Here is a 23,452-nt window from a genome sequence, read left to right on the forward strand (position 1 = left end):
CTCTTCTGCCTGTTCATTTTGTTTGTAGATTCTACTGTCAATAGATATGTATTCATGGCCATTTTGTTTGTTCACATACTCTATCTTTTTCTTCAAAAAAACCCTTCAACATTTCATATAATAACGGTTTGGTGGTGATGAACACCTTTAGCTTTTTCTTGTCTGGGAAAGTCTTTATATGGCCATCGATTCTAAATGACAGCTTTGCAGGATAGAGTAATCATCATTGTAGGTTCTTGCTTTTCATCACTTTGAATATTTCTTGCCACACCCTCTGGCCTGCAAAGTTTCTTTTGAGAAATCAGCTGACAGTCTTATGGGAACTCCCTTGTAGGTAACTAACTGCTTTTCTCTTGCTGCTTTTAAGATTCTCCCTTTGTCTTGAACCTTTTGCGTTTTGATGATGATGTGTCCTGGTGTAGGCCTCTTGGGGTTCATGTTTTGGACTGTCTGTTTCCTTCACCAAGTTAGGGAAGTTTTCTGCCATTATTGTTTCAAATAGGTTTTTGATTTCTTGTTCTCTCTCTTCTCCTTCTGGCACCATCAAGATGGGAATGTTGGTATGCTTGAAGTTGTCCCAGAGGCTCCTTACACTATCCTCATTTTTTAGTATTCTTTTTTCTTTTTGCTGTTCTGATTGGGTGTTTTTTGCTTCCTTATATTCCAAATCGATGGTTTGTTTCTTGGCTTTACCCACTCTACTATTGAATCTGTGTAAATTATTCTTTATTTCAGTTAGTGCCTCCTTCATTTCTGACTGCTCCTTTTTTATGCTGAGGCCCTCACTAAGTTCATTGAGGTTCTCACTAAGTTTATTGAGCATCTTTATAAGCAGTGTTTTGAACTCTGCATCTGTTAAGTTATCTCCATTTCGCTTAGTTCTTTTCCTGGAGTTTTGTTCTGTTCTTTCATTTGGAACCTGTTTCTTTGTCTCTTCATTTTGGTTGCCTCCCTGTGTTTGTTTCTGTGTATTACTTAACGAGCGGTATGGGGCTAGCTGAGACCAGATGCTGCTTGTTTGAAGGAATTTAGGAAAACCTGAAGCAGGGTCCAAGATAGGCCAATCCTATGGTTAAGCAAGTGCCAACAGCTTAGGTGGGCCTGAAAGTTGGGCGGGGCGGGGCCTCAGGGAATCACCAGGGCAAGGCTACCAGTGTGAGCCAAGTTGCTTGAGTCCCAGATATGGCGGCTATCTGCCGCCCCAGGGAAGGGCTCACCAAAGGAACAAAGGCCTCTGAAAGCACACCTTTCCCGGAGAAAGCCCCCTCTCCAGCCCTTGCTCCAATGCCAAGCAGCTCAGTTCTTCCCTGTATGATTCTGGTGCCCCTCGAGCTGCCTCCCTTCCAAGCTTAGAGGGAGTGAGTCTGATAATTCTGTGTGCGGGCCCTTTAAAAGGAGCTGCCTGGGGCTCCAGCCACCTCAGCCTCCCTGAGCCTCAGTTCCCACTGGTTTTTCCAGCCAGAAGTTATAGGGACTTCTCTTCCTGGCACTGGAACCCTGAGCAGGATGCCTGTTGTGGGAGGGGGACCCCTCAGTCCTCAGGGAGGACCTTCCCAGCCGAGGTGTCCTCCTGATTTTTATCCACCACATGTGGGTGTGGGACCAGCCTGACCGCCTCCGCCCCTCCTACCAGTCTCTATGTGGCTGCTTCTTTAATTCCGTAGTTGTAGGACTTCCATTCAGCTCGATTTCAGGCGGTTTTGAATGATGGGTGTTCAGTAGTTTAGTTGTAACTTTGATGTGGTTGTGGGAGGACGTGATACAGGGTTTACCTACGCCGCCATCTTGACCGGAAGTTCTCAATTTCTCTTTATTTTCACATAGAGTTTAAACTTAAAATTTAATAAAGTTTTTCATAAATTAAAAATTATTACAAAGGTACCATGGCCAGTGTGGCTCAGTTGCTTGAAACATTATCCTATACAGCAAAACCTGGTGGGTTCCATTCCCAGTCAGGGTATATACCCAGTTTGCAGGTTCAAATCCTGCTCGAGGGGCAAGCAGGAGGCAACTGATAGATGTTTCTCTCTCACATAAATGTTTCTCTCTCTCTTCCTCTCGCTCAAAATCAATTTTTTGAAAACATTATTACAAATGTAATACACAAAAATTCACATAACAACAGTTTTCCAAGTTAACAAACCTTCAGACTGAGTATCAGACACTACAAGAGAAATGCCATCATCACCTCTTCTCTTTTCTTTGGTATGTGCAGCCCTCTTTGAATAATTCTTATCTATTGTTTTATCTGGTTGAGAACCCCTGCAAAACAAAATAATATTATATTCAATTCCTCCAAACACCAAGTAAATTTTGAAGCCACCTGGCATATATTCAAGACAACAATCAATGAGTTAAAAATACAGTCCCACATAGAAGAACATATGATCTGAATGATCAATAAATAATTAACTAAGATTTCAGAAATGAGTTCTCAGCCCTCTTCTTCCCTTAAATTCGCCATGTTTCTTTGGGGGGGGTGGGGTGCACAAGATTCCCACACCACAGGACTCTGCATATGCAAAATAAGCAAAAGAATAATACAGGTATTAAATACATCAAATCGGTCTAAAAGGTAAAAATTTCACAAACACAAGCACATGAAAACCACATCTACGTGTATTTTAAAAACTTGTAAGTCAAAGGTAATTGCTACTATGTTTCAAGCATGGTTCACATATCAAAAGTACAAAATAAAGTTTGGAGTGTGGTAACAAATTTTACCTACAGGACAAATAATTTTAAATATAAAGTACCAGTTTAATACATAAAATATAATGTTTATGAAAAACAAGTTTTGGAATGATGAGCACAATGTCATATCTCAATACCCCACTTTCAGTAATGCATAAATCATCCAGAAGAAAAAAAAGCAAAGAAGGAAACATTGGAATAGACACATACACTAGATCAATGGACCTGACATGCATTTCTAGAAAAGGCTGTTTCCAACAGCACCAAAATACACATTTTTCTCAAGTGTACATGAAACATTCACAAGGATAAATCATATGACAGGCCATAAAACAATTTTAGCAAATTTAAGAAGACTGAAATCAAACCAAATATCTATTCCTACCACAGTATTATGAATCAAGAAATTAATAACAGGAGGAAAGCTGGAAAACTCAAATATATGGAAATTAAACAATATGACCCTGAACAAACCAAATGGTCAAAAGGGAGATCAAAAAATACCATGAAAAAAAGAAAAATAGAAGCATAACACATTAAAACCTATATAATGGTACAAAAGCAGTTCTAAGAGGGAAGTTCATAGTGAAAAATGCCTACATTAAAAAAGCAAGAAAGAACTCCAATATACAATCTCACTTTACACCTTGAAGACAAGGGAAATAAAGAACAAACAAAGCAGAAGAAAGAAAACAATAAAAATCAGAGTCAAGCTCTGGCCAGTGTAGTTCAGTTGGTTGAGCATCATCCCATACACTGAAAGGTCACTGGTTCGATTCCCTGTCAGGACACATACCTAGGTTGCAGGTTCAATCCCTGGTTGGGGCGCATACATCGAAGGCAATGAATCAATGTTTCTCTCTCACATTAATGTTTCTCTCTCTTTCCCTCTCCCTTTCTCTAAAAAAAAAAAACAAAAGAAAATCAATAAAATAAAATACTCTTCAAAAAAAATAAATCAGAGTAAAAATTAAAATGAAGACAAGAAAAACAGTAGAAAAGATTAACAAAACTAAGAACTGTCTTTTTAAAACAACTGTCTTTTTAAAGAGACAAACAAAGCTGACAAACTTTTAGATAAACAAAAAAGAGATTCAAATAAATATAAACAGAAATCAAAGAGGAAACATTAAAACTGATCCCACAAAAATATACAGGATAATCAAGAAACTACTAAACTATTATATGCCAACAAATTGGATTACCTAGAAGAAACGGATAAATAACTACCAAGCCTGAATCATGAAGAGACCAATGAATAAGGAGATTTCAAAACCCTCCCAATACAGAAAAGCCAGGAACAGATGATTTCACTGGTGATTCTACCAAACAATTTTAAAAGATTAATGTCAATTCTTCCCAAATTCTTCCCAAAAACTGAAAAGAAGGGGACACTCCTAAACTCATTTTAGGAGACCATCATTACTCTGATACCAAAGCCAGGTAAGGGCACTACAGGAAAAGAGAATTATAGACCCATATCCTTAATGAATTCACATGCAAAAATTATCAACAAAAATGATATGATCACTCAAAAGATACAGAAAAAGCAGTTGATAAAATTCAACATCCTTTAATGACAAAACCCTCAAAAAACTGGGTATAAAAGGAACATAATAAAGGCCAACACAACAAACCCACAGGTAACATCATACTCAACAGTGAAAGAGTAAAAGCTTTTCTTCTGAGGACCAAGACAATGGTACCAACTCTCCACCCTCCCATTCAAAATAGCGCTGAAAATCCTAGCTAGAGCAATTAGGCAAGACAAAAAAATAAAGGTAACCAAATCAAAAAAGAAAAAAATAAAACTATCATCACCTGCAGATGATATCTTATATGCAGAAAACCCTAAATAATCCAAAAAAAAAAAAACTGTTAGAAGTAATCAACAAATTAAGAAAAATTGCAAGATACAAAATCAATATACAAAAATCAGCCCTGGCTGGTGTGGCTCAGTGGACAGAGCATCAGCCCTCGCATCAAAGAATCACAAGTTCGATTCCAGGTCAAGAGTGCGTAGCTGGGTTGCGGATTCGATCCCTGCTCAGGTCAGAGCACATTCAGGAGGCAACCAAATGATATGTCCTACATCATATCTCTCTCTCTCTCATTCTCTCTCCCTTCCTCCTTCACTGTTTCTCTCCCCCTCCCTCCCTCCCTCCCTCCCTTCCACTCTCTAAAAATCATTGAAAAAAATATCCTCAGGTGAAGATTAACAAAAAGAAACAAAAAATCAGCTCTGGCCAATGTGGCTGTATTGGTTGAGTGTCACCCTGGTCACTAATAGGTGGCCAGTTCAATTTCTGGTCAGGGCACATGCCCAGGTTTTAGGTTCAGTATCTGGTTGGGATGTTTATGGGAGGCAACCAATTAATGTTTCTCTCTCACACTGTTGTTTCTATCTCACTCTCCTTCTCCTTCTCTCTCTCTAAAATCAATTTTTTTAATTTAATAATAAAAAATAAAGTAGTTGCATCTCTAGCCCTGGCCAGCTAGCTCAATTGGATAGAGCACTGTCTCAATATGCCAAGGTTATAGGTTCAGTCTCCATCCAGGCACACAGAAGAAGCAACCAATGAATGCATAAATAAGTACAGTAAACAAACAAATTAATGTCTCTCTCTCAAATCAATCAATGAATTAAAAAAAAAAGTTGTATTTCTATACAGCAGGGGTAGGGAATGTCCAGTCCTTGGGCTGGATAAGGACCACAAAATCAATACCAGTTAACATCACATGCCTCACCAAGTTAGCCTGACGAAATATAGCAGGCTAATGTTTAAGTCGATGATTTTGTATGGCCTGCAAATGATGTTATAAACATCCAAATGACCCTTGCAGAAAAATGGTTCCCCATCCCTGCTACAGTAATAGCAAAGTATAAGAAAGAGAAATTAAGAAAACAATCCCATTTACAATTGTATCAAAAAGAAAAAAATACCTAGGAATAAATCTAACCAAGATAGAAAAAGACCTGTACACTGAAAACTATAATACATTGATTGATTAAAAAAAAAAAAAAAAAAAATTAAAGCCAACACAAATAAATAGAAAAACATTTTGTACTCATGGATTAAAAGACTTAATATTGTTAAAATGTCCAAAGTAACCTACAAATTCAATTCAATCCCTTCAAACATTACAATGTCCTTTTTCACAGAAACAAAACAATCCTGATATTTCTATGGAATCACAAAACACCCCAAGTAGCCCAAGTACCTTGAGAAAGACAAACAAAGGCAAAGGAATCAAACTTCCTGGTTTGAAACTATAGTACAAAGCTACAGTAATCAAAAGAGTATGGTAGTATGGTACTGCTAGAAAAACAGATACATAAATCAATGGAACAGAATAGTAAAAAATAAATTCACACAGAACTGTTATTTGACCCAAGATCCCAATTCTGGGAATACTGAAACACCAATCAGAAAGAATATATGCACCCCTATGTTCATTCTAGCATTATTTACTATAGTTAAGATCTGGAAACAATCCAAGAGCCCACCAGCAAATGAGTGGATAGAAAAGATGTAGTACATTTACACAACAGAATACTATGCAGCTGTAAAAAAAAAAAAAAAAAAAAAAAACTCTTACCCTTTGCAACAGCATGGATGGACGTGGCAATTACTGTCCTAAGCGAAATAAAGCCAGTCAGAAAAAAGACAAATATCACATGCTCACTTATGTGATATCTAATGAACAAAATAAACTGACAAACAAAATAGGACCAGAGATATGGATACATACAGACTGACAGATCTCAGAAAGGAGGGAGGGAGGGAGGGAGGACAGGAAGGGATTAACTGAGAAACATATATGCATAAGTGCATAGCTCATGAACCCAGACAATAATGTGGTGAAGGCCTGGGGGGGTGGGAAACAGAGGCTGGGTAGAGGAGGGAAAGGGGGAGAAATGGGGGACATCTGTAATAGTGTCAACAATAAAAAATAAATAAATCCACACATATGGCCAATTAACTTATGATAAAGGAGAAAAGAACATACAATGGTGAAATAAAATGTTGTTTGGAAAGCTGGAAAGCTACATGCAAGAAAATGAAACTGGACCAATAACTTAAATTATACACAAAAATCAACTCAAAATAGATTAAAGATTTGCACGTAAGACCTGAAACCATTAAACTCCTAGTAGAAAACATGGTGTTAAGCTCTGTGATGTTGGTCATAACAATGATTTATGGATGTTACACCATAGCAAAGGCAACAAACACAATATAAACAATATATCAAAATAATGTTTGTGTTCAGCAAAGAAAATGATCAACAAAATGAAAAGGCAATCTATGGAATGGGAGAAACATTTGTAAATCATATATCTGAAAAGAGGTTAAAAACCAAACTATATAAAGAACTAATATGACTCAGTAGCAAAAAAATCCAGTTAAAAAAATGGGCAGCCCTGGCCAGGTGGCTCAGTTGGTTGGAGCATCATCCCATACACCCAAAAGTGGGGGATTCAATTCCCAGAAAGGGCACATACTAGGTTGCAGGTTCAATCCCTGGCCAGTTTTGCTCAGTGGTTAGAGCACTGGCCCTTGGACCAATAGGTCACAGGTTCAATTCCCAGTCAAGGGCATGTATCTGAGTTGCAGGTTCAATCTCCATAGGATCTACACATGGACATATTTTTTAAAAGACTCACTCACTCTGAGCTCCAGGACTGGGGCAGTTGCTCAAAAAGTGCCAGGGACATGTCCAGCCAGTGTGGCTCAGTGGACTGAGCGACAGTCCCAGGGACTGAGAGCTCCTGGTTTGATTCCTGGTCAGGGCACATGGCCAGGTTGTGGGCTCCATCCTGGTGGGGGGGCGTGCAGGAGGCAACCGATTGATGTTTCTATCTCTTTCTCCCTTCCCCTCTCTCTAAAAATTCAATAAAAACCTATTTTTTAAAAAGTGTCAGGGACATATGGGAAAGAACTAAATTGTATGCCATCAGGGCAAGGGCTGGAGGAACAGCTCTATCCTGGAGACAGTGCTGCCCGGTGTCATTCTTCCTTTGTTGAGCCCTCCCCTCACCTAGCCTAAGGTGCATGCTAATGCCACAACTGAGTCTCCATCAATCTGAGTAACAAAGCTCACTCCACCATGATGATTCCCTGAGACCCTGCCTCACCCAACTTGTAGAACCACCCAAGCCACGTCCAGTGGCTTTTCCATTTAAACAGCCTGTCTCTGCTCGCACTGCAAACTTTCCTAAAACCTCTCAAAAGTTTGCAAACACCAAACATCAGCATCTGATCTTGACATGCCTTGTACTTCTTGTTAAGTGACTCTAAGCCTGGCATTAATAGCAACCAGGCTACGTTTGCAGCTTAGCCTCTCCCAGATACCTCTAAGCCCAGCAAAAGTGACAACCAACCAAAGATCACTTTGCAGCTCCTACCAGGTGGCTCTGGGCCAAGAATAGGCAGCAGCTGACTTTGGCCTGCACCAAAGTCCCTCCCAAGAGGTCCCCGAACCAACAATGGCCGGCTGCAGGCCACACCAGAGCAAAATCTAACCATCACCACATATGACACACTCAAAGGGCAGATTTGGCAAGCACCAGAACCCTGCTAAAGTATTCTGCTCCATGGAGACTGCCGCTGTACAACAGCTTGTCTGCTGTAGTCATAGCCATTCCTCACAGCCAATCAGCCTGAGAGTCAATACCTCCCACTGACATGACAATCAAGTCTCAACTATCACAGGATGGCACATACAACCAACAAAAGAGAAATGCCTGAAGCACCCAGATCAGTTGAACAGGGAAACTATGCCACTGGGCTCCACAGGACACCTACTATATAAGGTTACTCTACCAAGACCTGGAGACATAGGAGATTTACCTAATACACAGAAACAAACACAGAGAGGCAGCCAGAATGCGGACACAAAGAAATATGTCCCAAATAAAAGAACAGAACAAAACTGCAGAAAAAGAACTAAATGAAACAGACACAAACATTCTATCAGATGCAGAGTTCAAAATACTCATTATGAGGATGCTCAATGAACTTAGGGAAAGAGTAGATGAACTCTTTTGAGAAGTTTAACAAAGAAATAGGAAACATAAAAATGGAAACATAAAAGAAAAAAGAACCAATCAGAAATGAAGAATATAATAACTGAAATAAAGAAGATATTAGAGAGAATCAACAGATTAGATAAAGCAGAGGTTCAAATTAGTAATGTGGAAGACAAGCAAAAACACCCACCAGAAAGAATACCAAAAAATGAGGATAGTTTAAGGGCTTTTGGGACAACATCAAGCATAATAACATTCACATCTTAGGAGTACCAAAAGGAGAAGAGAGCAAGGATTTGAAAAACTGTCTGAAGAAATAATGACAGAAAACTTCTCTAACCTGACAAAGGAAATAGACATACAAATCCAGGAAGCTCAGAGAGTCCCAAATAAAAGGAATCCAAAGAGGTTCACATCAAGACACATCATAATTAAAATGCCAAAGGTTAGAGATAAAGAGAGAATCTTAAAAAGCAGCAAAACAAAAGCAGTCAGTTACCTACAAGGGAGCTCCCATAAGATTTCTCAACAGAAACTTTGCAGGCCAGAGGGGACTGACACAAAATACTCAAAGTGATGAAAAGTAAGGACCTGCAACTAAGATTACTCTACCCAGTAAGGCTATTATTTAGAATCAAAGGGCAGACAAAGAGTTTTCCACACAAGAAAAAGGTAAAGGAGTTTATCACCACCAAACCAGTATTACAATATATGTTACACAAATTTTTTTATGAAGAAAAAAATCAAAAACATGAATAAAATCATACTAATTATAGGTACATACATATATATTTTAAATGTAAATGGATTGAATTCTCCAAAAGACTTGGTGTGGCTGAATGGATTAAACATCAACACTCCTATACATGCTGCCTAAAAAGAGACTCACTTCAGACCAAAAGACATACATAGACTGAAAGGAAAGAGTTGGAAAAAGACATCTCATGGAAATGGAAAAAAGGCTGGGGCAGCAATACTTAAATCACACAAAATAGCCTTTAGAAGAGACAAAGAACGACCCAGCAATTCCACTTCTGGGTATTTATCCAAAGAAACCCAAAACACTAATTTAAAAATATATGTACCCCTATGGTCATTGCAGCATTATTTATAATAGCCAAAATATGAAAGCAACCTAACTGTCCACTGATTGACAAATGAATAAAGAGAAAGTGACCCTGGCCAGGTGGCTCAGTTGGTTGGAGCATCATCCCATACACCAAAAGGTTGTGGGTTTGATACCCAGTCAGGGCACATACCTAGGTTTCAGTTTAGATCCCTGTTCTGGGTGCATACTGGAGACAACCGATCAATGTTTCTCTCTCTCTCCCTTCCTCTCTCTCGAAAAATCAATTAAAAAAAAAAAACCCACATATTCTCCGCTGAGGATTTTTTTTTAAATCACAATAATAAAAAATAAATAAAGAGGAAATGGTATATACTACAATGGAATAGGACCCAGCCATAATAAAGAATGAAATCTTGCCATATGCAACAACATGAATGTACAGAGGGTATTATACTAAGTGAAATAAGTCAGACAGAAAAAGACAAATACCATATGATTTCACTTATATGTGAAATCTAAAAAAACAAAATAAATAAAACAGAAACAAACCCGTAGATACAGAGAACATTTTGATGGTTGCCAGATGAGATGGGGGTTGGGGGAAAGCTAAAAGGGAGAAGAGATTATGATGTAGAAATTGCACCTAGTCAGTGTGGCTCAGTGGACTGAGCGTCCTCCCGTGGACTGAGAGGTCCTGGTTCAATTCCCAGGCCCGAGTTGCAGGCTCAATCCCCAGTAAGGGGCATGCAGGAGGCACATCAATGTTTCTATCTCTCTCTCCCTTCCTCTCTCTCCAAAAAAATCAATAAAAACATATTTTTTTAAAAAGATGTACAAATTGACAGTTATAAAAACAGCCACAGGGATAAAAAGTAGAACATAGGGAACACTGTCAATAATATTGTAATAACTATGTATGGTTTGGGATGGGTACTACACCTATCGTGGTGATCACCTTGTAAGTTATAAAAAATTTCTCATTACTATGTTGTACACCTGAAACTAATATAATATTGCATATCAACTGTAATTGGAACATTAAAAATTAATTTTTTAAATGAAAAACGTATCCTAACAATAATACAAAAACTTAAGGGAGCCAATAGCCAAAATAATCTTGAAAATGAAAAATTTTGCTGTCTCACACTCCCTAAATTCTCAGCTTCATACAAAGTTACAATAATCAAACCAGCATGCTACTGACACATAGGTACACATATAGACCAATGTAATAGATAGAGAGCCCAGGAATAAACCATCATATGTATGGTCAAATGATTTTCCACATGGGTGCCAAGACCATTCACTTGGGAAAGGACAGCTTTCTCAACAAATGATACTGGGAAAATTGGTTATGCAAAATAAAGTTGGACCCTCACTAATACTATATACAAAAAATCAGTCAAAATGGATCAAATAACTAAATGCAAGCGCTAAAACTATAAAACTCCTAGAACAAAGAAACATCTTTACAACACTGGATTTGGCAATAATTTCTTGGATATGACACCAAAGGCACAGGCAACAACAAAATAGACAAACTAGACTTTATCAAAATTAAAACTTTTGTATATCAAAGGTCAATATCAATAGAGTAAAAAGGCAACCCACAAATAAGAGAAAATATTTGCAAACTGTATTTCTGTTAAAATATTCAGTTAATATTCCTGCTTGGCTGTATTTCTGTTAAAATATTCAGTTAATATTCCTGCTTGGCTGGTGTGGCTCAGTGGATGAGCATCATCCCATGTACTGAGAGGTCCCAGTTCAGTTCCTAGTTAGAGCACATGTCCCGGTTGCGGGCTCAATCCCCAGTAAGGGGCATGCAGGAGGCAGCCAATTGATGTTTCTCTCTCTCTCTTCCTCTCCCTTCCTCTCCTCTAAAAAAAAAAGTCAGTAAAAAAAATATATGTATATGTATGTGTGTGTTCATGTATATATGTGTGTGTGTATATATATATATATATATATATATATATATTTTTTTTTTAAGATACATGAGTACATGAACTTATCTAAGTACTTAATGAGTTATTGGCTCCATGTTCAAAAAATATCTGGATAATTATATCTTAGTAAAGTTATTTTTTTTAAAGGCTTGGAATATAAGAAGGAACAACTGTTACAGGAATTATATGATTTATAAAGTAATAGCTTTGTCCTGGCCGGTGAGGCTCCGTGGTTAGAGCGCCAGCCTGAGCACTGAATGGTTCGGTTCTGCTCAAGGGCACATACCTGGGTTGCAGGTTCAGTCCTGTGTCCTAGTCAGGGCAAGTTTGAGAGGCAACCAGTTGATGTTTCTCACATTGATGTTTCTATCTTGTTCTCCCTTCCTCTCTCTCTCTATAATCAATAAAGACACTTTTTAATCTTAAAAAAAAAATGTTGATATTAATATTCCCAATATATAGAGAACTCCTAAACTTAATATAAAAAACCTGATTCATCAATGGGCAAAAGACATGAATAGACTTTTCTTCAAAAATATATGAATGCCTGATAAGCACATGAAAAATGTTCAATGTCATTAATCATAAGGGAAATCCATATCAAAACCATAATAGATAGCATTTCATATCTATTGGGGTAGTCTTCTGCAAAAATAGAAAATAACAAATGTTGACAAGGATGTGGGGAAAATGGGACTCTTGTGCACTGTTGGTGGCAATTAAAATGGTGTAGCTGCTACAGAAAAGAGTACAGTAGGTCCTCCAAAAAGTAATAATAAAATTACCATATGATTTAGCAATTTCACAAAAGGAATTGAAAGTAGAGCCCTTGCTGGTCTGGCTCAATTGGCAGTGTTGTCCCATACACCAAATGGTCTCAGGTTCCATTCCCAATCAAGGCAGATAACCAAGCTGCAGGTTCAATCCCCAGTTGGAGAGCATACAGGAGGCAACCGATAGATGTTTCTAGCTCACATCAATGTTTCTCTCTCTCTCTCCTTTCTGCTTGCTCTAGAAAAAAAATCAATTAAAAAAAAAAAAAACATATCCTCAGGTGAGAATCCCCCCCCCCCCGCCCCTTCAGGTGAGAATTTAAAAAAAAAATTTTTTTAACTGAAAGTAGCCCAGCCAGAAAAAGAAATTAAGCCAATTGCCTGAGCTGCAATTTAAGCCTGTACTAAATAAGTTAATACAGGTATGGAATTTATTGCATTGCAATTATCATAGTAAATACAATAAATACTACTTAGAAGTTGTTATAAGAGTAATATAAAGCTTAATAAATAAATATATATGTTAAATAATTAAAGAGATATGTTTAATTGTTTAAATAATTTAGAGACAGAGGTTTATTGAATTGTTTTCCAGAAAATACATTAAAATCTCTCTCTCTCTCTCTCTCTCACACACACACACACACACACATACAACTCTCTTCAGCATTATGATGATTCCACTTAGGATTCATATTTTCATTAAGTCCTCTATATATATGTTAGATAATTATATGTTAAATATTATTTAATATGTTAAATAAGTATATATATGTTAAAATAATAAATTTTCATCTAGAAAAAAAAACAAATATGCTGCCTCAGGAAGACCATTTTAAATTTCCTACTCATCTTGGTGTTTTCTATTATTCCCTTACTTTTGGCATAAAATATAAGATTTTTCTGGCCTCAGTCTGACTACACACCACGCATGACATCACATCCACTGGAGTTTCCCACACAGTGTAAATCTGTGTATTATACAGATGATGTAGTATAATATCATACACTTTAAACATATATAATCTTATTAACCAATGTCACCTCATTAAATTTAATTTTTATTTAAAAAAAAAAAAGATTATTTTTCCTACATAATTCCATTCAAGTTGTCAAAATTGGTAACAACAGTTCTGAACACTGAAGACGGTCTAAGGTTAAAGTAAGATTTTTAGCCTTTATATGACATTTTCCCACATGTATCATCCAAGGCACAAGCTCCAGGTTTTCAGAAGAAACCTCCTCAATTTTCACAGTCATAGCCCACTTTCTTCAACCCACCAATTTTTAGTTGATTCTTGAAATTATATGTTTGTAACAAGAGCTGGTATAATCACAATCACTATAACAGGATAACAATAACGTCAGAACTTCATATCTCTTTTTGAGAAGATCTCAATAATTGTTATTTATTCTTCCTAATTTTGAGACAGGTAGGCTGAGATGAGGTTGGTTACAGAAGTCTCATCCCCATGCCTACCCTGGGCTCATACTGCATTTCAGTTGTAACGGGGCACATCAACTAAAGTAATGCTTGGGCCATACTTGCAATTTATTTCCATGGTGCACTCAAGATTCTCCACAAAATAAACTCATTTTAAGGGAGAAGAGAACTAAAGCTTGGTTTAAGGAGTGCAGTACTCCTCCTTTAATTAAAAAGAATTCTAGTATGGCTGTGACAATTGCCTTAGCAGCACAGGTAGCAGCAATAAAGGTAGCAAAAATTTCAGGATAAGACACTGGCATCCCCAACATAGATGATTTAAGTATCATCAACTACAACAACTTTTAATGCAATGTTTGATATCAGCAGTGATAAGAGAGAGAAAAATAATGACTATATTTATTAATCACATACTAAGTTACAGGCATTATATTAGACTTTACATAGCTTATCTCCTTAAATCTGCACAATAATCTTATAAATGTGCATTATCCCTGTTTTAAAGACAGAATAAATAACTTGCCCAAGATAAGTCAACTGTTAGAGGAGTACTGCTAAGATCTGAATCCAGGTGTCCGTCTCCAAAGCCTATAACATTCCAAATGTAAGAATCAAAGAAAATTACCACCAATAGAATGAATTTGCAGTGCCCATATCAAATACCACCTGGAAATTTCAAAATGTAAACCTTGAGGAGGAATATATCTGCCAAGAAGGACCCCTCATGGTTAACTGGGCACAAATTCATAACTACAGTCTAGCAGCCATTGCTAACAGAAGCCTCTCATGCATGCTGCATTTCAAGAAAAAACTTCAGACTGAGCCTTCAGCTTCCCGCCCTGTACTCCTGCCATCTAAATCAATCCTTATAAATGAGTTCCTGGTATCACCTTACAATCAATAAACCGAGACCTATCCTGCCCAATCAGAAGTGTGCAGCTATAGCTTCATTTGCATCTATACTGACCAATCAGAGCTGCTCCATAATGACCACTCTGACCAATCAGGACCATGCTACTTGAACCAATCAGAACTTTGCTATTTGGAGTCCTTATCTGAATAAAGAATGGACCAATTGGGAACCAGGGTATGAACTTTATAAAAGGCAGCTTCCACCGTCTTGGTGGAGCCCACTTTTGCTTTCCAATGGAGGCTGCCTTTCCCCAGTTTACAAATTGTTCATTTGAATAAAGTTTCTCCTCTTTTCATGCCCCATACTGGGGACTCCTATTGACATGAGCTTGGTGGCTGCAAATTTTTGTTGATCACAACTATTTAGAAAAAGTTGAGAAGAAATAGAGTTCTTATTGAATAGATTTTAGGAAAAGCCAGAATTTTAGACCTATTATTATTAAAACTTAGCCCCAGATTGGTATAAAGCCTGAAAAGTACAGATTTAATAAGATAGTTTCATAGAATCCTCACAATTAGTGCTCTTTTTCATAACAGCATTAATATGCATTGATGTCATTTGAATTCCATGATAACAGTAATCATAGTGATTACTTATGCTTACTTATCTAAGTAATTACTTATGATGTACTGTTATCATGGAATTCAAATGCCATAAGTTTTACATAAACCTTCAATAATAACAAATATTTATATATTTTACGTGCACAAGGAATTCTCACATGTGAAATTTAAGAAATAATAAACAATTTTGTGAGGTAAAAAAGTCACTCAAAATTATTTAACAACTCAGAAAACCAAAGCTTGAGGTTAAATGATACAAACGTTAACCCAAGTACACAAAATTCAAAATGTATTGAGCTAATCACTGGGTATAAATACAAGTAAGACATGATAACTCTCTTTAAGGAGCTCATGGTCCAGGAGAAAAGGCAGAAATAAACATCTCTAGGATAAAATGATAATGTACTTCTAATAACCTCTAATTATACATTACATTTATTAGTAACTAGATGATGCCACTGAAATTCTTCATTTTTCCAGAAAATTCAGAAAGAGATTTAATAAAGTATAAACTTAAAATTGTTATTGATAATTCACTAAGTGAACCTAGGTGAAAACATAAAATATCTTCCAAAAGGAGAAAAATTCATAAAATTTTTAAGTTCATAAGAAGTAAACAGTTTATAAAATGAAATGTGTTAGAAATGTAAGAAATTTGTTATAGATCTTTAAAGAGGCAGTTATAAATACTCTTTGATGTAATTAGGCTTACAAGAAAAATACAAACCAGAAGTTACCTCTGGATGGTTCAGGAGAAAAAAAAAGACTGGATCAGTAATTCTTCATTCATATCAAAACTATTTATTGTAGTGGCTGAAAGCGAGAAGTTCACAATAAAATGAAAGTTAAGCCCTGGCCAGTTTTGCTCAGTGGTTAGAGCACCAGTGGGGGACAGAGGTAGACTAAAGGGTCGCAGGTTCAATTCCGGGTCAAGGGCATGTACCTGGGTTGCAGGATAAGGTTGTTAGGGAGGCAATCAATCGATGTATCTCTCTCACATTGATGTTTCTCTCTCTTCCTCCCTCTCTCCCTCCTGCTCTATCTGAAGATACACGCAAAAATGTCCTCGGGTGAGGATAAAAAATTAAAAAATAAATAAAAATCAATGAAAAAATTCCCTGGGTGAGGATTAATAAAAATAAGAAAAGAAAGTTAAAACATCTATTAGTATTTACTAACTGATATCCCCTAGCTTTTCCACATAATTTTTCTTATTTACAATCCCGACTCTTCTAGAACTTAAAACAAAAGCAACTTCAAATTTCCATTTCTCTTATTGGCACGTAAGCCATGTTTACTAATAAAATTCAGCTATCTCAACCCATTTTTTTTTTAGTTTAAATATGTTCTTTTATTGATTTTTTTTTTAGAGAGAGAAAGGGAGAGAGAGATAAAAACATCGATGTGAGAGAGAAACATCGATCAACTGCCTCCTGCTTACCCCCTACTGGGGATCAAGCCTACAACCCAAGCATCAAACCAGTCTATGGAATGATGCTCAGCCCACTGAGCCACACAAGCCAGGCTCAAACCATTTTTGTGAGAAATGCGTTCAGCCATTCATTCAGCAAGTATTTACTAAGTACTAAGTGCCAGTACAGTCCAGAATCGGGATATAAAAACATTAAATAAGACAAGATGGAGAGGTGGCTGGATGAACAGACAGACAGATGAACAGGACAGAGAAGGAGGGGGAGGAAACAGATGTCAGGGGTATGGATTTCAATTATACCAGACAAATTAAGTAAAATAGGTAACTAAATTTTCATTAGGAGACTGCATCCATTTTCCCAAAGCATAAGTAGAGTAACCAGTGATTTTTAAACTGATTATTAGCCATGTATAAACTGTTGGTTCCGAAACCCATTCCAGCCGCCAGGAGAGAAAAACATCATACTAGCCATCAGATCACATTTGCCTCACATTTTGTAATAATGTATCTGTGGGGGAAGAGTAGAAGAGGGCTCAAGAAAATAAGTGTAATATTTATATTGAGTAAAGTTATCACTAAACATACCTTTCAGATAAAAAGAAGTTCTTGTGAGTATTTAGATTCTGACAAGATTCTAGGCTGCCATCAGATGATGAAGAAAGCTGCTCTGATTGCAAGTTGTCTGTATCACCCAAAGTGGCCTCAGTTACAGGAGAGGTCTTTATGTATTTTCTTCCTAACTCCGTTCCCAGGATATTCGTCAATATAACTCTGGGTATCCTGTCACACAAAATAACAAATACTGTACTGTACTGAAGTCTGCAGTAAAAATTATATTCTAGGAAGTTGAATTTTCAAACATTTTCATCTTAGCACAAGTGAGCTGTAAGAACTATACCACCCTAGAAATCAACCTGTAAATACTCAAAATTTTGGAGGTATACACTCTATTTTTGTTTCTAGAAGTACTTGTGTCTTATTATTTGGCATAGATTAGCCTACCACTACAATGGCTTTAACTGTCATAATGGCTGCTATTGAGGTGCTTAAAATTTTAAACAATTTTTCTCAAAAAATGCTTTCCTTCTCTTTTTCAATAATTATTAAAAATGCAGATTACTGGAAACCAACTCAATAAATCATTATTCTTCTCATTCTACATAAAGGTCCTCAGTAAGTAATATTTGTAATTGGCAAAGAGAGACGACAAACGCAAAATCCAACAAGAAAGAAGACATCATTCAGATTGCAACTAAGGTAATGACAGATTCCATAAGTAAAACAGCACATATATTGATGGCAATATATATAATTTATATAATAGCATCAGGGAAAAAGTCAGTAAATTAAATGTTTATAAAATGAAAGTGTATTTTAAAAGCTCTAAACTTTTCTTAATTGGCAGGGTTCATATCAAATGTACTATATAACCCTGGTATCTTAAACAGCAGAGGATAGTACAATCTTTTCTTGGTTAGCCAGTTGTATTATGAACAATTGATGTACCTTCTCATGCTACAATGATGCCCTTGAGGCTACCATTTGGCCCTGAACTGACTGGCCCAAGCCAAATTATTATAATCTTTTAGTGTCCACAACTGCATTTTTAAGTTTTCATATCACTGTTATCAATATGTCATTAGCAGCACTTTACTGACCCTTTGTGAAAGACAATAGATTAACACTCAGAACTGTCAAAGTACTTTGTTTAAGTGAATTTGTGACCATCTTTATATTTTATTATGTTTGCTGTAGTACTTAGAGAGGTACTCTATTTTTGCTACACGAAGGCACTATGTTCTTTTCATTATGTACAAAACAGCATAGGATTTCAAGTCTTAGGAGTACTTTAAGATAATTTGGTTTTCTGTTTATTTTAAACACGAAGAACTCAAAGTTCAGAAAAGTTAATTGCTTGCCTGTGTATAAGTAATTCTTCCTAGTAGAAGAATCTGGGCCTGTTATGTTCTGGTTTTTAATTTTATTCCATTACACTGTATCCACAACACTAACATGACAAAGGATCCACATAACTAAGCTTTTCTATCAGCACATCAAGAAACCTGTAGAAATATCCATTTCCAGTACAACCACCACACAAAAAAAAAATGTACTGCAATAATTACGTACTATCTATAATCTAAAAACCAAGATATAGCAAATACAGGGTGGGGCAAAAGTAGATTTACAGCTGGGAGTATGCAAAACACATAATTAATAAAGCTATTGTGTCCTGGCCAATAGGGCTCAGTTGGAGTATCGTCCCATACACCAAAAGGCTGGGGGTTTGATCCCCAGTCAGGGCACATACCCAGGTTACAGGTTCCATCCCTGGTCAGAGTACAAACAGGAGGCAACCAATCAATGTTTCTCACATCTATGTTTTTTTCTCTCTCTCAAATCAATAAAAACATATCCTCAAGTAATGATTAAGAAAATAAAAATAGTCCTGGTCAGTGGGGCTCAGTTGTGTGGGTCTCATCCCATGCACTTAAGGGTTACCAGTTAAATTCCTGGTCAGGGCACATGCTGGGATTGCAGGTTCGATCCATAGTAGGGGACATGCAGGAAGCAATTGATCAATGTTTCTCTCCCCTATCAATGATTCTCTCTCTCCCTCCCCTCTCTCTCTAAAATAAATAAAAACATCTTTAAAATTAAAATTAAAATAATAAAGCTATTGTAATAATCATAACCTGCATGTCTTTTTCCATACAAACAATTGTAAACCTACTTTTGCCCCACCTTGTACAACTCCTTGAACTCAGAGTTTAAGTGAAGAAAGAAGGGAAAGGAAGTCTGTCATCTACTACAACCACTAATTGTGAGGAGGAGAGGGGGTATATACATATATATATATATACACATATATATATTCTTTTATAATGTCTATCAGATCCTTTGCCCAGTTTTTTTTTCTTTTTTAATATGTTTTTATTGACTTTTAGAAAGAGAGGAAGGGGAAGGAGAGAGAGAGAGAGAAAAACACTGATGACAGAGAAATGTCAATCGGTTGCCTTCTGCACATCCACTAGTGTTGATCAAGACCACAACCCAGGCATGCGCCCTCACCAGGAATCGAACAGCAATATTTATGGTGCCGGGGTCCACACTCAAACACTGAGCCACACCGGCCAGGCAGCAGAGATATTTTTCTACCTCCTTGCATGACTTACATCTCTAAGGATCCTGTTTATTATTGTCTGCTTTGTATATCTAATGCCTGACAGAACCCTCTTTAAACATCTGGAATTGAAATGGTATTGGGGACAATATAGGACCAGTAAGGAGTCTCAAGATTTCTTTATCTGACCTCACACTAGAAATTGCTATGAAATGAATCATTAAAGAAAACTCAACTGTGGTTCTCAATACTTTAGGAAAAATACAGGAATATTAGCGGATACAATTTTTTCTTTGTTAATCCTCACACAAAGACATTTTTCCATTGATTTTTAGATAACGAGGAAGGGAGGGAGGGAGGGTGGGCAAGGGAGAGGGGGAGAGAGAGAGAGAAACAGAGAGAGAGAGACATCCATTGATTGTCTCCCACATGACCCCAATCAGGGCTGGAAATAAAACCTGCAACCCAGGAATGTGCCCTTGAGTGGAAATCGAACCCGCAATCCTTCGGTCTGCAGGCCGATACTCTAACCACTGAGCCAAACCAACCAGAATGTTTATTCAGGTTAAAACTATCCTTTTCTAGATAAGTATTATAGTGTAAATAAAACTGTACTTTAAGAAATGAGAGAATCTGGGGGACAGTCAAGATGGCTGAAGCCTAAGGAAGTTCTGTCCACTTGATCCTAGCACAGGACTGGACTTGAGGCTAAACTGCAGAACATTCAACTTGAAAAACCACCTGAAAATAGCTAGATTGAGCATCATCCCATGGACTGAGAAGTTCCAGTTCAATTCCAGGTCAAGGCACGTGCTGGGCTGCCACCTCAATCCCCAGTAGGTGGTGTGCAGAAGACAGCCGATGGATGTTTCTCTCTCTCTCCCTTCCTCTCTCTCTCTAAAAAAAAAAAAAATCAATAAAAACATATTTTTAAAAATAGCTGATTGGAAATACTGCAAGCAGGGAGCACAGAGAGGGGATAGGAGAAGAAGAAAAGTGGGTGGAGTGAACTTGTGCAGCTGCACAGCGTGGCTAAAAAGCCAGAAGGAAGGTATAGCAGATCAGCTCCTGCCCTTGGGAGTGGGGGGACTCATCCCACACAGAGATCCCCAAACAACAGCAAAAGAGGAGGAAAGGGGGCCCACATAGCATCAGACCATGGGAATCAGAGGTGACTAGGCCCACCAAGGGGACTCAGCACTACCCCTGGCTAAAAGCAAATGTGAGGTTACACCACCAGCCTGGGAAGCTCGCCCTGACTGTGGGTGCCAGAGAGGTCTGAGTGGATCACCCAGTAAATCTAACGAGCCGAGTATTCATTGAAAGAACTTTGACAGGAGCTAGCCAGAGTGCCCTGGGAAAGGGGCTCATTCCTCCCCACCTCCTCGAGCATAGAGGAGGCATCCTTTACCCGTCCCACAGAACAGCAATGGGCTGTAAACGAGCACCTCAGTAGCAGGGCCTAGCAGCGGTGGGAATTCAGACATCAGGCCAGGTGGGAGCCTGGGCAGAAGCTCCAGAGTCATGCTGAAAGATCAAAAAGTCAAAGCAGGCCATGTTTTGTTTTGTGTTGTATTGTGCTGTGTTTTGTTTTATTTTGTTTTTCTTTATTCTCCCCTGCTTGGGTGGCAACCACAGGTTGCCAGCAATACAGGCAGAACTGAAGCACTGGAAGAAGAGGAAGAGACTGCCTTGCTCCTCCTATAAGCTATAGGCATTACCCCTAACACAAATCTGTTTAAACCATCCTGACTGGACCTGATACCCAACAGAGCCAAGTGCTGTGGAGAAAGGGAAAGCAAACCAGAACAAATACATTCAACTTGCAAGCCCAGAAGACAACTATGCTCTGAGTTAGGGAAGCTCCACCCACCAGACTACCTGGGACCCTGCCCTGCAGGGCTTCAGCCAGGAGGCCCAGGGCCAGACAGGGACAGCAATTCACATTGGCCTACACCAGAGAACTGCTCAAGACAACAGGGACCGACACCCAAGGGAACCAGATCAACAACACTGAAGCAAACTCCAGTGAGCTCTATACAGAACAGATCCACACAATACCGGATATTAGGTTATACTACAAAGCTATTGTAATCAAAACAGCCTGGTACTGGCACAAGAACAGGCATATAGACCAGTGGAAAATAACAGAGAACCCAGAAATTGACCCAAAACATTATGCTCAATTAATATTCGACAAAGGTGGCAAGAGCATACAAGGGAGTAAAGACAGCCTTTAGTAAATGGTGTTGGGAAAATTGGACAGCTACATGCAAAAAAATGAAACTAGACCATCAACTTACACCATACACAAGAATAAACTCAAAATGGATAAAAGACTTAAATGTGACTCATGAATCCATAAAAATCCTAGAAAAAAAATGTAGGCAACAAAATTTCAGACATCATACGCAGCAGAATTTTCACTGATACATCACCTAAGGCAACAGAAACAGAGGAGAAAATGAACACATGGGACTACATCAAACTCAAAAGCTTCTGCACAGCAAAAGAAACAACCACCAAAATGGAAGGGCAACCCACTGTATGGCAGAGCATAATTGCCAATGATACATCAGATAAAAGGTTAATTTCCAAAATATATAGAGTGCTCATACAACTCAACAAAAGGAAGACAAAGAACCTAATTAAAAAATGGGCAGAGGAACTAAATAGACACCTCTCCAAACAGGACATACAAATGGCCAGGAGACATATGAAGAAATGCTCAACATCACTAATCATCAGAGAGATGCAAATTAAAACAACAATGAGGTATCACTTCACACCTGTCAGAATGGCCGCCATCAACAAATCATTAAACAACAAGTGTTGGAGAGGGTGTGGAGAAAAGGGGACTCTAGTACACTGCTGGTGGGAATGCAGACTGGTGCAGCCACTATGAAAAAACAATATGGTGTTACCTCAAAAAGTTAAAAATTGAACTTTCATTTGACCCAGTGATCCCACTTCTAGGAATATACCCTAAGAAGCCTGAAACACCAATCAGAAAGAATGTATGTACCCCCATGTTCATAGGAGCACTACTTAAAATAGCTAAGATCTGGAAACAGCCCAAGTGTCCATCAGCAGATGAATGGATAAAAAAGCTGTGGTACATATACACAATGGAGCACTATGCAGCTGTAAGAAAGAAAGATCTCTTATCCTTTGAGACAACATGGAGGGACCTGGAAAGTATTATCCTAAGCGAAACAAGCCAAGCAGAGAAAGACAAGTATCATATGATCTCACTTATTTGTGAAATGTAATGAACATAACAGTTTAAAGAACAGGGTAGTCCCAGAGACATGGAAGTAGGGTACAGACTGACAATCCCCAGAAGAGGGGGTGGGGGGAGAGAGACATAAACCACAGAACTTATATGCATGTACGCATAACCAATGGACATGGACAACAAAGCTGGGAATGGGGCGGGGAGGGAGGGGGAGGAGGG

At 37.9% G+C, this 23,452-nt stretch overlaps 1 protein-coding gene across 6 annotated transcripts in view; it reads right to left on the minus strand.

The window, feature by feature from the left end:
- Nucleotides 1-23,452, minus strand: part of SENP7 (SUMO specific peptidase 7) — a 180,411-nt gene that overhangs the window by 50,042 nt on the left and 106,917 nt on the right. For 4 of the 6 annotated variants that reach the window (XR_004956792.1, XM_036242660.1, XM_036242663.1 and 1 more), the window contains 2 exons: nucleotides 17,457-17,651; nucleotides 2,144-2,262 (listed from right to left, as the gene is read on the minus strand). Coding sequence is in view for 5 of the 6 variants with exons in the window: in XM_036242660.1 (XP_036098553.1) it covers nucleotides 2,144-2,262; nucleotides 17,457-17,651 (314 nt within the window). In the remaining variant the exon portion in view is untranslated. The remainder of the gene's footprint in view (nucleotides 1-2,143; nucleotides 2,263-17,456; nucleotides 17,652-23,452) is intronic. The other 2 variants (XM_036242665.1, XM_036242661.1) reach the window with 1 other exon arrangement.

The sequence above is a fragment of the Molossus molossus genome, unplaced genomic scaffold (genome assembly GCF_014108415.1).
Source record: "Molossus molossus isolate mMolMol1 unplaced genomic scaffold, mMolMol1.p scaffold_m16_p_5, whole genome shotgun sequence".
NCBI lineage: Eukaryota > Metazoa > Chordata > Mammalia > Chiroptera > Molossidae > Molossus > Molossus molossus.